General features: G+C 40.8%; 1 protein-coding gene across 1 annotated transcript in view; it reads left to right on the forward strand.

Moving 5' to 3' along the window:
- Positions 1-14,994, forward strand: part of CSMD1 (CUB and Sushi multiple domains 1) — a 2,075,474-nt gene that overhangs the window by 1,985,111 nt on the left and 75,369 nt on the right. Inside the window, exons 62-63 of the mRNA XM_089679519.1 lie at positions 3,386-3,459; positions 6,246-6,357. Coding sequence (XP_089535645.1) covers positions 3,386-3,459; positions 6,246-6,357 — 186 coding nt within the window. The remainder of the gene's footprint in view (positions 1-3,385; positions 3,460-6,245; positions 6,358-14,994) is intronic.

The following is a 14,994-nucleotide window of genomic DNA, read 5'->3' on the forward strand; positions in this document are numbered from 1 at the left end:
AAAGAGGGAATTAGATTTTTTTATTTTTTTACTGGATATGTTTTATTAAAAAAATAGAAAATAGAGCTTTCTTTTGGTTGTTTTTGATTACCACTGTGTTTTTTATGTTATATTATATGAATTAAAAAAAATTATATTTGTTTGAATAAATGGTAACAATTTAATTTGGGTAGAGTGTTGCATGACTGAGCAATTGCCAGTTAAAGTACCGCAGTTCTGAATAGCAAAAAATGCCCTGGTCATAAAGGGGTAAAACCTTCCAGAGGTCAAGTGGATAATCTACCACCAAAGAACAATCCAAAACAAATTCTCCTTCTCCTGGAAATTGCAGTGATGGCATATATGTGTATACATTGTGTTATTTGCTGTTTGTATCCATAGTAGGGCCCAGAAACAATAGTGTGCATTTTGATTTTTTGATCCTACCTAAAACATACTGACACCAATTTACAATTTTCTTTTAATTATTATTATTTACTTAAGAACTGCAGTATCCAACCTGCCATATAAATAAAGGCAAAAGTCATACAATCTGTCATATACAGATGACCATCAGGGAACAATATAATCAAGTTGATATAGAAATGGAGAGCAATGCGCTAATAATAACCCAATAAATGAACTGGATAAAAACCTTGTTAATAAAGTAGATATGAACTTAGCCTGAAAAACAAAACACATAGTTTCTCTCTGATCTGTTTTCATTTACAATACATGTCTCAGATTCGTGGATGTGGCCGTAACAGAGTAGGATTCTGTATTTTTCATTTTATTAGAAGAGTGAAACGAGAGCTAGGGAAAGAACAATGGGATGAAAGGGAATAAGGAAGGCACATGAGATGCTGGGAAAAAAACAAAAGGGTTAATGCCTGGAAGGGCCAAGGGTAGAACAAACCAGAAAGAAAGAACAGCGCAGAAGGGTGGGAACAAAGCTATAAAATTATCTACTAGGGCCAGTCTCAAAAAAGGTCTTACCCTCCACAGAATAGAAAAACATATTCCAATGAAGCCAGGTTTTGGAGTACAGCTTGCATTTGTTTGGAGCGGAAAGGTCCTGCATCTGGTTTAATTATTCTGCTCTGTTAAGCCAGAGCCTGATGGAAGGAGGTTGTGGGTCTTTCCAGAAGAAGATAGGATAAATTTATTGTACAATTTTGCAGGAATGTCTGAGACATGCAGAAGAAAAAACTAAGGATCTTCTGTAATTTAGTAGTCAGCGAATGTTTGAGATATTCTGGTTACCTCCTTTCAGAAGTGATCAAGCTTGGGACAGGGCAAAAATATATGCAGCAATGTCCCTCATTCCTCCCGGCATTTCCAGTAGTGATTGGCAGTAGTAGGGAAAAATTTATGAAGGACAGATGGCGTTTGATACCATCTGGTTAGAATCTTGAATTTTTTTACTGCATTTGGGTACAGATGGATGATTTCAAGGCAAATTGTATACTATTTCTCTTTTGATCTGCCATTAAAAGTTCTACCTAAATCATTCTCTCATTTGTGAAGAAGGCAAAGCAAGGTCATCCAAGGTGAGGCCAACAGGAAAAAAATGTGTGGTCAGTGCAAAATTCTTAGGTAGTCAACCGGCGGTGAAAGCTACTTGGAGGAGCAATAGAGCTGAAGAAATGTTGAAGTTGTAGTTCTTTCCTAACGTCTAAGCCAAAGGCCCTATCTGGCCCAATGATGTCTGTATAGTAGGCCAAGTGGACACAGTAAGGAAATGAGAAGCCTGGAAGCACCAAGAATCAAGCAGGGTCCATCTTGAAGTCCCAGAGAAAAAAATGTGGGTTGCCTAAGATCAAATAGCGTGGAGAATGGCTGGAAGATAAGGACGTAGTAGTGGAGCAAAGAGAGCTTTGCTCTCTTAATGTGGGACATAGTTTTGGATGTGTTTTAAATGAAGGTGGAAGGTCTGTTGTTCAGAGGGTTTTTCAGAGGGGTATCCTGCATGGATCTTGTTTGAGTCTCCCCCAGGGCTTAATATCTGAATGTAAGCAACAGTATTTCAGTCTCCCCAAGTGGGCAGTCTGATAATATTTCTGTGCTGTATGTCTGTGACCAGAAGCGGCGAGTGCACTACTGCCAGGGGGGGGGTCAGGATTGCACGATGCTCAAGGTGCAGGGTTTAGGAGTGCATTACACACAGGGTGTAGGGTTCAAAAGTGTGTTACACACAGGATACAGGGTTCAGGAGTGTGTTACCCAAAAGGTGCAATGTTCAGGAGTGTGCAACACACAGAGCTTAGAAATCATGATTGTGCTATGCACACATCTCAGGATTAAAGATTGTGCTATGATCAGAGTTCAGGATCACGCTATGCACAGAGTTTAGGGTTCAGGATTGTGCTTCACACAGAGTTCAAGATTGTGCTATCCACAAAGTTAAAGATTGATTTACGCTTAGAGTTCAGGATTATGCTATGCAGAGAGCTCCTCAGGATTTAGGATTAATTTATACACAGGGTTCGAGACTGTGCTACACACAGAGTTCAGATTTCAGGATTGCACTATGTACAGAGCTCAGGGTTCAAGATTGCACTATACACAGAGTTCAGGATTGCACTATGTACAAAATTCAGGATTGTGCTACACACACAGACCTCAGAGTTCAGGGTGGTGCTATGCACAGGGCTCAGGGCATTCTGATGAACAGAGATCAGGGTTCAGGGTGGTGCTATGCACAGGGTTCAGGGTGGTGCTATGCACAGAGCTCAGGGTTCAGGGTGGTGTAAATACAGAGCTCAGGGTTAAGCTCCTTCTCAGCTCTGACCTCTGCATCCTCCTCTTTCACTGCCCCCTTCAATGCTCCATCACCTTCCACGTGCTTACTTGTAAAAAGCGCCTAACAGTAGCATTCTCATTTGGCTCTCCACCTTCCTCACCAGGCACGAGATGAGGATCACAGAGGCAGCACCCCTTTCCCTTATGGGTGGGGGGGGTCTGTGATAATCACCAGGAGAGGAGTGCTGTCACTTGCAAACACAGAAGCTGGGCTTCTGTGTTTAAAAGAGACAGTAGTAAGAAACGGGCAACTGGCAACTCCAGAGGTAGTGGGATGGACTTCTGCCACATCCCAGCTGAATAAAAATCCCTGACTAGGTGTTATCCACAAAAATAGTCAAGGAATTATTATATCCTGCCTGATAAAAACTAACTGGGTTCTTTTTTTATTGGAATAAAAACAAGTGAAAGTTATATATGATTTCTCGATTAATTACTTTCCATATGAAAACTACATTTCTTTTGAGCCGTTTTGACATCTTTCATGTTCCCGATCTTATTTTAATTTTGATGGAAAGCTTTGTATGGTAAAGCAAATAAGCTAATATGATTGATGGTTTCTATAGTAACTCTGCCTTATGTTCACATTTTGCATGCTTTTCAGATCCAGCTCATAATACTTGCAGAGACCCTGGAACGCCTCATTATGGCATGCAAAACAGTTCCAAGGCCTATGAGGTAATGAGAACATTTAATAAGCATTGTTTAATTGCTACCAAATTAGGATAATTAAATTAAATATAATTAGAACAATTATTGTATGTCTTATCCAGTTTAATAATAATCAGTTCATGAATAATGTGTTAGTACACCCAGTTGTATACCCTTTTTCTAAAAAGCTGCAAAAAAAAGGTACTATATACTGTGTGTGTGTGTGTGTGTGTGTGTATATATATGTGTGTGTATATATATATGTGTGTGTATATATATATATGTGTATATATATATATATGTGTATATATATATATATGTGTATATATATATATATATATATATATCCATCAGTTTAGAGATAAGTAAATTACCAGAGGTTTACCATTACGCTGTAAACTCTGCCCATTTTTATCTAGAAGTTTCTGCTAGTCTTAATCTCTCAAATGAATTTTATGCAGGTGAGGACTCCAAGAACACCCCACTCTTCAGAAACATTATGACAACAAATGTATGTTAAAACCCGATTTACTCAGTAAAAATCAGGCTATCCAGGGCAGCTGCCAAGCAAGAATTCAAGATAACTGAGCTCTTGAGCTTACTCTGCCCATGTCCAAATGATTGTACACATTAGCAGAAAGGTGTTCCAAGATTTTTGAAACCTGTTACAAATATGTGCAATTTTTATTGCTATGAAACATCTGTTTGTCCTTTCACTTGTTCATATAACTAGTTTACTGTGAATTCTTTGCTCTGGGTAAAAAAAAAACAAAAAACATAATAGGCCTAATTCTTTTTGAAAACTTGATAAAAAGTAAAAGCCTATTTTTAGTAATATGTTTAGCAAGGTTTCATCTTCCATTTTCTAACCTGTAGTGGTAAGTAGGTATTCTGGATGCTACAGATGAATGCTCTAGTTTTTTTTCCACTTTTGATAAATGAATCCTGTTCTGCCTGTTAAGAATCTTGCACCCCGGATCAACTATTGCACCACTGCCCCCCACTGCACATCTTTTCCAGCACTGCATCTCCCAAACATCTTTCATTACTGCACCCCTGGCAAACATCTGTCAGCACTGCACACGTTCACACACCATTTTGTGACACTGCACCCCTTTCTCACATCCATTTCTTCTCTGAACTCACTCCACACTTGCTCCAACACTGAACTCTCTTCTCACACTTGTTCCAATACTGAGTCTCCTCATCACACCTGTTCCACCACTGCACTGCCTTTTCACATTTTTTCTGATGATGAACCCCTTCCTTACAGTTGTCCTGACACTGCACCCCATTATTACACCTGTTCCAACACTGCACCTCTTCTCATACCTGACCTAACAATGAACCCCTACCTCACAATTGTTTCAACACTGCAGCCCTTCCTCACACCTATTTTTACGCTACTTTCTACTCACACCTGTTCTGACACCCACACACATCTTCCACGGTCACTCCCGTGTTATGGCAGGAGCACATGCAGTTGGGGTGAAGCCAAATGATGCAGAAGTGTCGTATGCAATCTATAGGCCCAGGCCATGGAACTTTTCAGCCAGCAACATGCCTGCTAGTAGTGTGGGGGTGGTAGAAGGTGGTGCTGCAGTGGGGACCAGAAATGTGTTTAATAAATGATGCTTGGAACCTGGGACACCCTGGAAAAGATATAAAGGAAACAGCAGAGGATGCCAACTAAGAAAAGACTTTATTAAACATCACAAATGGCAACTGACAAGATTCATAAAGATAAGACCCAATTAGGTTAACTGTTGAGCTTCAATGTGCATTTAGCAGCCAGGAAGCAGATGTCAGGAGCTGTGTTGGACACCAGATACAAAACCAGAAATCTATGAGCCACTCTGGAGAGCATGGATTGTGCAGGACTGGAAGTGACATCACATCTGGGGGGACTGCAGAGTGGGGAGTGTAGCTACGAAACACAGCTCCTGACAGCAGCATCTACTTTCTGACTCCTGAAGACACACTGAGGCTCAACAGCTAACCAAACTGGGTGGATTACATACTCTCAATCTTATGCATCGTGTGAGCTGTGCCCTTTGGTGTTTCCTTTATACACAGTATATTGCAGAGATTACTTTACTCCCATTGATGATCTGCTGCAGGTACCTTTGGACCTATGGACTTTTCAGTAAAATCCTACAACCCCATAGCATATTCATGTGTATGATTATGTTTAGCTTAGATTATTAGTTTAGCTGTTTTTCTTACCAGCACTATTCCCGATAATTTGCTTTCCACCCTGGAAAAGATGCAGGCCATGTGCCCCAGGTGCTATGGCTAGCAATATTACTGGGCAGCGTGGAAAAGTCACAATCTACACTTCACATGGCAAAGACTAATGGCTAGACCCATGTCAAACTATACTCTAGCCATAGAAATTTTAGTTTGGTTGCTGTTCAATCTTCTGCAGTTATTCTGAAAATGTTTTGTGTTATGCAATATATGGTTTCTTTCTGAATGGATGTGTTATTCACCTGTTGCACTGAAAATTGAACAGAAATCAGTGATTAGAATAAACTAGCATTTAATCTGCATTTATATAAAAAAAATAATATATAAGTATTTATATTTATACATACTTTTTCCAAAAACAATGACTTGCTTGTCTTTTCTCATCACTTTTCTCCTTCAGTACTTTTTTCTAAAGAGGAAAGGAATAGTGCTTGGACGTACATTTTGTCTTATAAAAAAAATTGCATTTTCATTTATGTGCCTCATTATCATTTAAATAGCTATCTTCACTTGCTTCATTCTAAGACTCCTGACATATTTCTGATATTTTTGTTTTTTTGAAGATTGGGAGTACTGTCTTCTTTAGATGTCGCAAAGGCTACCATATTCAAGGCTCCACTACACGTAATTGTCTAGCTAATTTAACGTGGAGTGGAACTCAGCCAGAATGCATCCGTAAGTACCACTAGCCCTTGGATCAGTTTAAATTATCGCCTCTTTACTGAAATGCATTTCCTGTTCTGATAGCATTACCTAACTTAAAAGAAACCTAAAAATGCAAAGACAGATATGCACTATACAGAAATAAAGGAGTGAATGAAAAAAATACCACTTATCCCAGAAGCATGCAAAAAAAGAGGTAATTAAAAATTATTGATTCCACATATATGCAGAGATTATTTTAACTGTTCACTTCTGTTAATGTCAGTCTAAGGATATGTTGACAAATCCTTAAAAATGAAAGGCTTTATATTTTCATAATTTTTTTCGTGTTTGCAAACTTTTATACAACATTTTAAACAACAGGTTTTGGCTGATTTACAAAGGGTTTAGCTGTCCATCAACCAATGTTCCCTTCAAACTTCCATTCAGGTGAAAATCTTCTTAATTAATTCTTTTTTACTCCTCTGTCAAGGACAAGCCAGGGTTCCTATTGACTTTTTTTTAGCAATAGCAAGCTGTAAAGTCTTTAATATCTAGACGCACCATGTTGCAAAGAGGCTATCTTTTAACTTAATAGACTGCTTGCTTGTCTAGTCTTGCTCAGCATATTTTTATGACCTTCATGTTGTCCATACAAAGAGATAAAACTACAAAAGCACTTTTTCCATACTGCAATGACAACTTACATATGCTACAGCCATGTGAGAGGGGCATAAACAGTAAAAAAATTATTTTTGTGACAGACATTTTTACCTTACCTTGTGGCCCTTTTAAGCTAGCAGAGATTACTTTGTCCACCAAGCTTTTTTCAATTTTCAAAGCAATATCAATGATATGCGGTTGTGAGAAACAGCTTGTGATTCCTGGTGGATTTCTATATAAAGGGATCCAATATTTATACGGTAGTTTTTATTATTTGCTTTTCCACACTTTTAGAGGGGAGAGCATAGGGGGAAGCATAGTTACTTTGCTTCCACTATTGATAATGGTATTAATTATGACCTTTCAATGTGGTATTTGTAGTTCAACCCTGCATGACATTTAGATGTGTTCTATTTCTACAAAATTATCCAAAGGTAAGAGAAAATATTGTGTAAGTCTCCTAAACATAGGAAGGGAAACAAGGAGGACATGCTGAAGAATAATATTCCATTGTGCAGATATTGGACCCACATATTGTTCACATTTAAGTTTGCAGGGCAGAGTATTAGATTCCACTTGTGAGTTAAGTTAACTCAGATACATATATGATATAATTCCCTTCTCCAAAAGTCAGCTTTATGAAGTGTAAAGATGTGGGTAAAAAGTACATAACTCTGCCAAGGTGTCCATGGTAATATCCATTTTCACTAGTAATGGATATGACATACCCTACAAAACTGTAATCTATTTGGGTCCAAATAATTTGTGCCAGCAACTGGCCTATCCTCTCTCCTTATAAAAAGCATTTGTAATGACTAAAGAAGCCTCTCTGATCTGCCCTCATTAGCAAAGCAGGTCTGAGCATATCTTGGATTTGTATCCAGTGTGCTTGGGAATATATTGTTTTATTGCTTGAGAGTCTGCCTGGGGAAGTTTGTTTTAGTGGAGGAAGTTTCCTTAATAAGTAGTTCTCACTAGAATACTTCAAGTGCATTCTAAACCATAGTAAACTAATCGGTGCACCTATTAAAGATATGAGTTCAGTTGGCAGCAGTGACATTAGATAGGACTGAGGTAAAAGAGTAAGCCAAAGGGATCAAGGTACCAGTCTGTATTTTTAGATAAATTTCCAAACTATTTAGCACTAACATGAGTATTGGGACTCTGCAGGGTGATGCAGCTTGATATATCAGGCCCAATTCAGTTTCTATTTTGGCCAAGGCCAAATGGAAGGTTTCTTTAGGGCCATCATTATGGAATATACAGTATCAAGACTCCGATCTAAGACATTATTGAAATTGCCAACCAGTACTGCAGGAACATACGTAACCATGTCAGAATAAAATAATTAAATACATTAGGTGAATGTTGCAATAATACAGGAAATATTGTAAAGGAATACAGGAATATATACAGTATCTCCCAGAAGTGAGTACACCGCTCACATTTTTGTAAATATTTTATTATATCTTTTCATGTGACAACACTGAAGAAATGACACTTTGCTACAATGTAATGTAGTGAGTGTACAGCTTGTATAACAGTGTAAATTTGCTGTCCCCTCAAAATAACTCAACACACAGCCATTAATGTCTAAACCACTGGCAACAAAAGTGAGTACACTCCTAAGTGACAATGTCCAAACTGGGCCCAATTAGCCATTGTCCTTTCCCAGGTCTCAGGTGTGAATGGGGAGCAGGTGTGTTAAATTTGGTGTTATCACTCTCACTCTCCCATACTGGTCACTGGAAGTTCAACATGGCACTTCATTGCAAAGAACTCTCTGAGGATCTGAAACAAATAATTGTTGCTCTACATAAAGATGGCTTAGGCTATAAGAAGATTGCCAAGACCCTGAAACTGAGCTGCAGCACGGTGAACAGGACAGGTTCCACTCAGAACAGGCCTCGCCATGGTCGCCCAGAAAAGTTGAGTGCACGTGCTCAGCTTCATATCCAGAGGTTGTCTTTGGGAAATAGACGTATGAGTGCTGTCAGCATTGCTGCAGAGGTTGAAGGGGTGGGGGGTCACCCTGTCAGTGTTCAGACCATACGCCGCACACTGCATCAAATTGGTCTGCATGGCTGTCGTCCCAGAAGGAAGCCTCTTCTAAAGATGATACACAAGAAAGCCCACAAAGAGTTTGCTGAAGACAAGCAAACTAAGGACATGGATTACTGGAACCATGTCCTGTGGTCTGATGAGACCAAGATAAACGTATTTGGTTCAGATTGTGTCAAGCGTGTGTGGCGGCAACCAGGTGAGGAGTACAAAGACAAGTGTTTCTTGCCTACAGTCAAGCATGGTGGTGGGAGTGCCATGGTCTGGGGCTGCATGAGTGCTGCTGGCACTGGGAAGCTACAGTTCATTGAGGGAACCATGAATGCCAACATGTACTGTGACATACTGAAGCAGAGAATGATCCCCTCCCTTTGGAGACTGGGCCGCAGGGCAGTATTCAATCATGATAACACACCTCCAAGACAACCACTGCCTTGCTAAAGAAGCTGAGGGTAAAGGTGATGGACTGGCCAAGCATGTCTCCAGACCTAAACCCTATTTAGCCTCTGTGGGGCATCCTCAAATGGAAGGCAGAGGAGCACAAGGTCTCTAAAATCCACCAGCTCCATGATGTCATCATGCAGGAGTGGAAGAGGACTCCAGTGGCAACCTGTGAAGCTCTGGTGAACGCCATGCCCAAGAGGGTTAAAGCAGCGCTGTAAAATAATGGTAGCCACACAAAATATTGACACTTTTGGGTCCAATTTGGACATTTTCACTTAGGGGTATACTCACTTTTGTTGTAGTAAATAACCCCCAATGTCACTATATCAATAAAGACAACTGTGGGGATAGTAACTGGTAGCCATATGTCCCTCTGGGAGAGAAGTGTGGCAACTGGTTGACACAAACCAAGAATCTTGAATTGTGAAACAAATGTCCAAACATATGTTGCGACTCACATCAGCTTATTGTGGCTTTTCAAGGTAAGAGGTCTTGACGATCATGTGTGGAACAAAGATTTTAATTTTTATCTATCATTTAACAATGACCACTGCTGCCTTATAAAAAAACTGAGCGCAATGTGAAGTTGAGCAAGGAATAACATAGAGTTCACTTTAAAAAAAATATTGACTTTTTTTTGCAGGAAAAAATTTATTATTTTTTATTTAATCTAAAGAGCCTGCAGAGCATTGTACACACAATCAGCAGATTGAAGGTGCAATGTCAGGTTCGGGCAGACACTCAATACTGCTGTCTGCCTGTAGCTCCCGCAGAGGCAGACAGTTACTGTAATATAGGATGTGTAATGAACTACGAAGATGCTCATCAGTGCCCTCACTGTTCATTGAGAAATATAAGACATCTGTCGTAGTGGCAGACAGGACTTGTATTTTATTCATTCACAAAACTGTGTGATGGAATGATGCAGTTGTGTGGGTGGATCTACACTGTTTTTAAATTTTGACAGCAGGTATAGGGAGAGGATGACACTCCTGCTATCATGGGGGGATCTGATTCATCTATTTGCAGTTCACCCATCTCTCTCACCCTTCATAAGATTATTTCCCTGCCATTATAATTTAATTGTTTTATTTTTAAAAAACCTCTTGGAGTGTTACAAAGGGATAAGAGACAGAATGGAACCCTGTAAGCTTGTTCATTCTTCCTAGTCATGGTCTATCAGTCAATTTGGGCACAGATGGTTGCTGAGGGTAAGGCACACAGCTGTGGTAGTGTATGATTGCTGTCAGCCTCTGCAGGATTGCATATAGGAGCAATCAAAGGAAGCTTAAAGGGTAACTCCGCTTTCCTGGGAAAAAAATCTCATTAAAAAATAATATAGGATATACAATTGTGACTAAAGTCATATTGTAATTGAATGTTATTAAAAAATAATTAATTTTCAATCTGCAGTGCTTTTATTTTCTGTAAAATGCAATGCAATATGGCTACCTTGAGGCATTCTGTACACAGATAGTGTGCAGAATGCTCCATGAAAATGTCATTTGCTGCTTGAGTGGTTACCATATTGATTTTCCCAGAAGTCTGCACTAAGATACAAGTCATATTTGTGGTATGCCCTGCAACAAAAATGTCATTTTGACGAGGTACTCCAAAGGGAAATCCTATTTGAAGGGATTCAGACCTTGCCAATTTCCTCATTAAAGCCCTGCAGGTTCACCAGCTGACTGATAATTATAAAACCCCTCCCACACAGAATCACCCTGTCATGGATACAGACAAACAAATAGCTATATCTTCACAATAAGACAAGGAATCTGCAACATAGTTTGTTAAAACCCTTGCAATGTACAAAAATCACCCAGAGATTAATGTTTTTTATTTAACTAAAGTGGAATTCCTCTTTAAAGAAACTACTATGGTTCACATGAAGGTGCTGTTCTTTCTCTCCAAAGACAGTCTTTGTCTTGACTTGAATATGACCAAGTCTTTAGGATATTTTCTGCAACCCACTCCTGTCCAGCAACTCTGAAATTCTCAAACATCTCTATTAAATGATCAGAATTATTCTGGAAAACATAGATTTTTTTGTCAAGGATGTTAATCAGACAATTGACTGTAATAACTGACTCCACTCAAAATCTTTTACTTTTTTAAAATCACTTTAACAAAGACATGTCAGTAAAAATGTTGACAATACTGTTTATTAATGTCAAGTGCATTTATCATGCTCATATGATGCAGTTCTCTTTGTACAGCCTGCCACTCAGTTTTTCTCCCACTCCCAACCCTGCTCTGGCAACAATGCCCCTACATTTCCTTTGGCCAACAATGTCACTTCCTTTTGGCTGTGTCCTACTTACTAAGCAGTGGGCTGGGTCTGTCTGCTTAGCTACCACTAGTATTTTTTTCCAGTGGCACTCTGCATTCTAAACATCATAAGCCCTGGGCTCTATTTATATGGTTATTGTCTGCAGCCTGCCCTGACCTCTACTTGTTTCTGAATTATGCTTTCTGCCTAACCCCTGCCCTGACCTCTACCTGTTTCTGGATTATGTTTATTGTCCAGGGGTGGACTGACAACTCATGGGGCCCGCAGGCAATAGGGGATCATGGGGCCCCTGTGTCCTTGCCCAAACTCAAAAAATCCTATGAAAAAGGTACCAGGGGCATCTCATGGGACCCCCTACTGACCCCGGGCCCTCGGGCAGTGCCCGAGTTTCCAAATGGTTTCCAGTCCACCCCTGTTATTGTCTACTACCTACTCCCTGGATTATGTTACTGTTTGCTGCCAGCCCCGACCTCTGCCTTCCTCTGAACTTTATTACAGGTTCACACCTGCTTTACTGCAGTCATTACCTGACTCTCCTTAGGACTACAGGTACTTTTTACTACAGTGAGGAACAGACGTATTTGAACACTCTGCGATTATGCAAGTTCTCCCACTTAGAAATCATGGAGGGGTCTGAAATTCACATTGTAGGTGCATTCCCACTCTGAGACAGAATTTAAAAAAAAATCAGGAAATCACATTGTATGAGTTTTAAAGAATTTATTTGTCTTGCACTGCTGAACATAAGTATTTGAACACCTAAGAAACAGCAAGAATTCTGGCTATCAAAGACCTGTTACTGTGCCTTTAAAAAGTCCACCTCTACTCCACTCATTAATCTAACTTAGTAGCACCTGTCTGAGCTCTTTAAAGACACCTGTCCACCCCAAAGTCAGTCAGACGCCAACTACTACCATGGGCAAGACCAAAGAGCTGTCAAAAGACACCAGAGACAAAATTGTGAACCTCCACAAGGCTGGAAAGGGCTATGGGGCAATTGCCAAGCAGCTTGGTGAAAATAGATCAACTGTTGGAGCAATTGTTAGAAAATGGAAGAGGCTAAAGACGACTGTCAGTCTCCCTCAGACTGGGGCTCCATGCAAGATCTCACCTCGTGGGGTATCACTGATAAGAAAGGTGATGAATCAGCCCAGAACTACAAGGGAGGAGCTGGTCAATGACATGAAGACAGCTGGGACCACAGTTTCAAAGGTCACTGTCGGTAGAACACTACGCCGTCATGGTTTCAAATCATGCATTGCACAGAAGGTTCCCCTGCTCAAGTCATCACATGTCCAGGCCTGTCTGAAGTTTGCCAATGACCATCTGGATGATCCAGAGGAGGCATGGGAGAAAGTCATGTGGTCAGATGAGACCAAAGTAGAACTTTTTTGGTCTAAACTTCACTCATCGTCTTTGGAGGAAAAAGAAGGATGAGTTGCATCCCAAGAACACCATCCCTACTGTGAAGGATGGGGGTGGTAACATCATGCTTTGGGGGTGCTTTTCTGCGAAGTGGACAAGACAACTGCACTATTAAGGAGAGGATGAATGTTGCCATTTATTGTGAGATGTTGAGCAACAACCTCCTTCCCTCAGTCAGAGCATTGAAGATGGGTCATGGCTGGGTCTTCCAACATGACAGCGACCCAAAGCATATCAAGATTCTGGAGTGGCCTAGCCAGTCTCCAGACCTAAATCCAATAGAACATCTTTGGAGGGAGCTGAAACTCTGTGTTGCTCAGTGACAGCCCCAACACCTGACAGATCTAGAGGAGATCTGTGGGGAGGAGTGGGCCAAAATCCCTGTTGCAGTGTGTGCAAACCTGGTCAAGAACTATGGGAAATGTTTGACCTCTGCAATTGCAAACAAAGGTGTCGGGGAACGAGAAGATCGGCGCGGCGTACGAATCTGCACATGCGTAGAATCCCGACAAGACATACAGGCGGGCGGGCACTAGAACCCAGGTGCGCCTGTCACCAATGACAGCGCCGGGCAGGCACTAGGACCCAGGCGCGCCTGTTGGCACCGGGTGGGCAATTTAAGTTGCCGTATGGTCTTGATCTTCTGCTTGTGTTCTGATCCTGTGAGTGTACCTTGTTGCCGGACCCAGCCTGATCCTGATTACTGCTGACCGTCTCCTGCCCTGACCTCTGGCTTGCCTTTGACCACTTTTCTGCCTGCTCCTGATCGTCTGACCTCCTGTTGCTGAACTTGGCCTGTGACCCGACTATCCTCTGCCTGCTGCTCTGTTCCGTTCTGCCTCCACAGGTACCGACGCGGCCTGTCTGACTCCGCTACTTGCTTCACGGTGTGTCCGCATCCATCCATCCATCCTGCACGGATCCATCCGTTTACCGCTCAGGTCTGCCCTGCCTCTTCACATCAGGCTCTTATCCAGCTACGTCCCGCTGGCTGTCCTATCTACTACAGTTGGGTGTACCCAGGGGGCTGCGACCTGGTCTCAGCCTGCTCCAAGCCCATCCCCACCATCAGGGGCTCTGGTGAAGAAGCAGACTGGGGCTTAGACTCCGCGTCCTGGGGAATCCCGGACTGTGGATCCATAGAGCTACAGTTAGCGAGTACGTGACAAAAGGCTTCTGTACCAAATATTAACACTGATTTTCTCAGGTGTTCAAATATTTATGTTCAGCAGTGCAAGACAAATAGAAATCATGGAGGGGTCTGAAATTCACATTGTAGGTGCATTCCCACTCTGAGAGACAAATTCTTTAAAAATCATACAATGTGATTTCCTGATTTTTTTTTTTTTTAAATTCTACGTGGGAGAACTTGCAAAATTGCAGGGTGTTCAAATACTTCTGTTCGTCACTGTATATCCTTGGCCATCTCTTGTACCACTTGGCCAGCATGTCTAGCACTTTGCAATAAAGTATATGTAACTTCAACATGCCTAACACTAACTGAATTCTCAAACTCCAATGAATTGGGTTTCTCTAAAACAGTTAGTAAAAGTCTAACCTGAGTTGAACTAGTATCCTAGAACTAGTACTGGCAAATAGAGATAGATTATCTGATGTTAAGGTGGGAGAAAATTTGGGTTCCAGTGATCACCGATGTCTTTGGTTTGATAATAAAATAAGAACTGAAAAATCATATACAAAAACAAAAGATTTAGATTTCACAAGAACAAATTTTCCTGAAATGGGGGAATTTCTAAATAATGAATTGAAAGGTTGGAGTAAAG

Source organism: Staurois parvus, unplaced genomic scaffold (assembly GCF_062004578.1).
Source record: "Staurois parvus isolate SC_StPar_1 unplaced genomic scaffold, SC_StPar_1.0 ptg000226l, whole genome shotgun sequence".
In the NCBI taxonomy this organism is placed as follows: Eukaryota; Metazoa; Chordata; class Amphibia; order Anura; family Ranidae; genus Staurois; species Staurois parvus.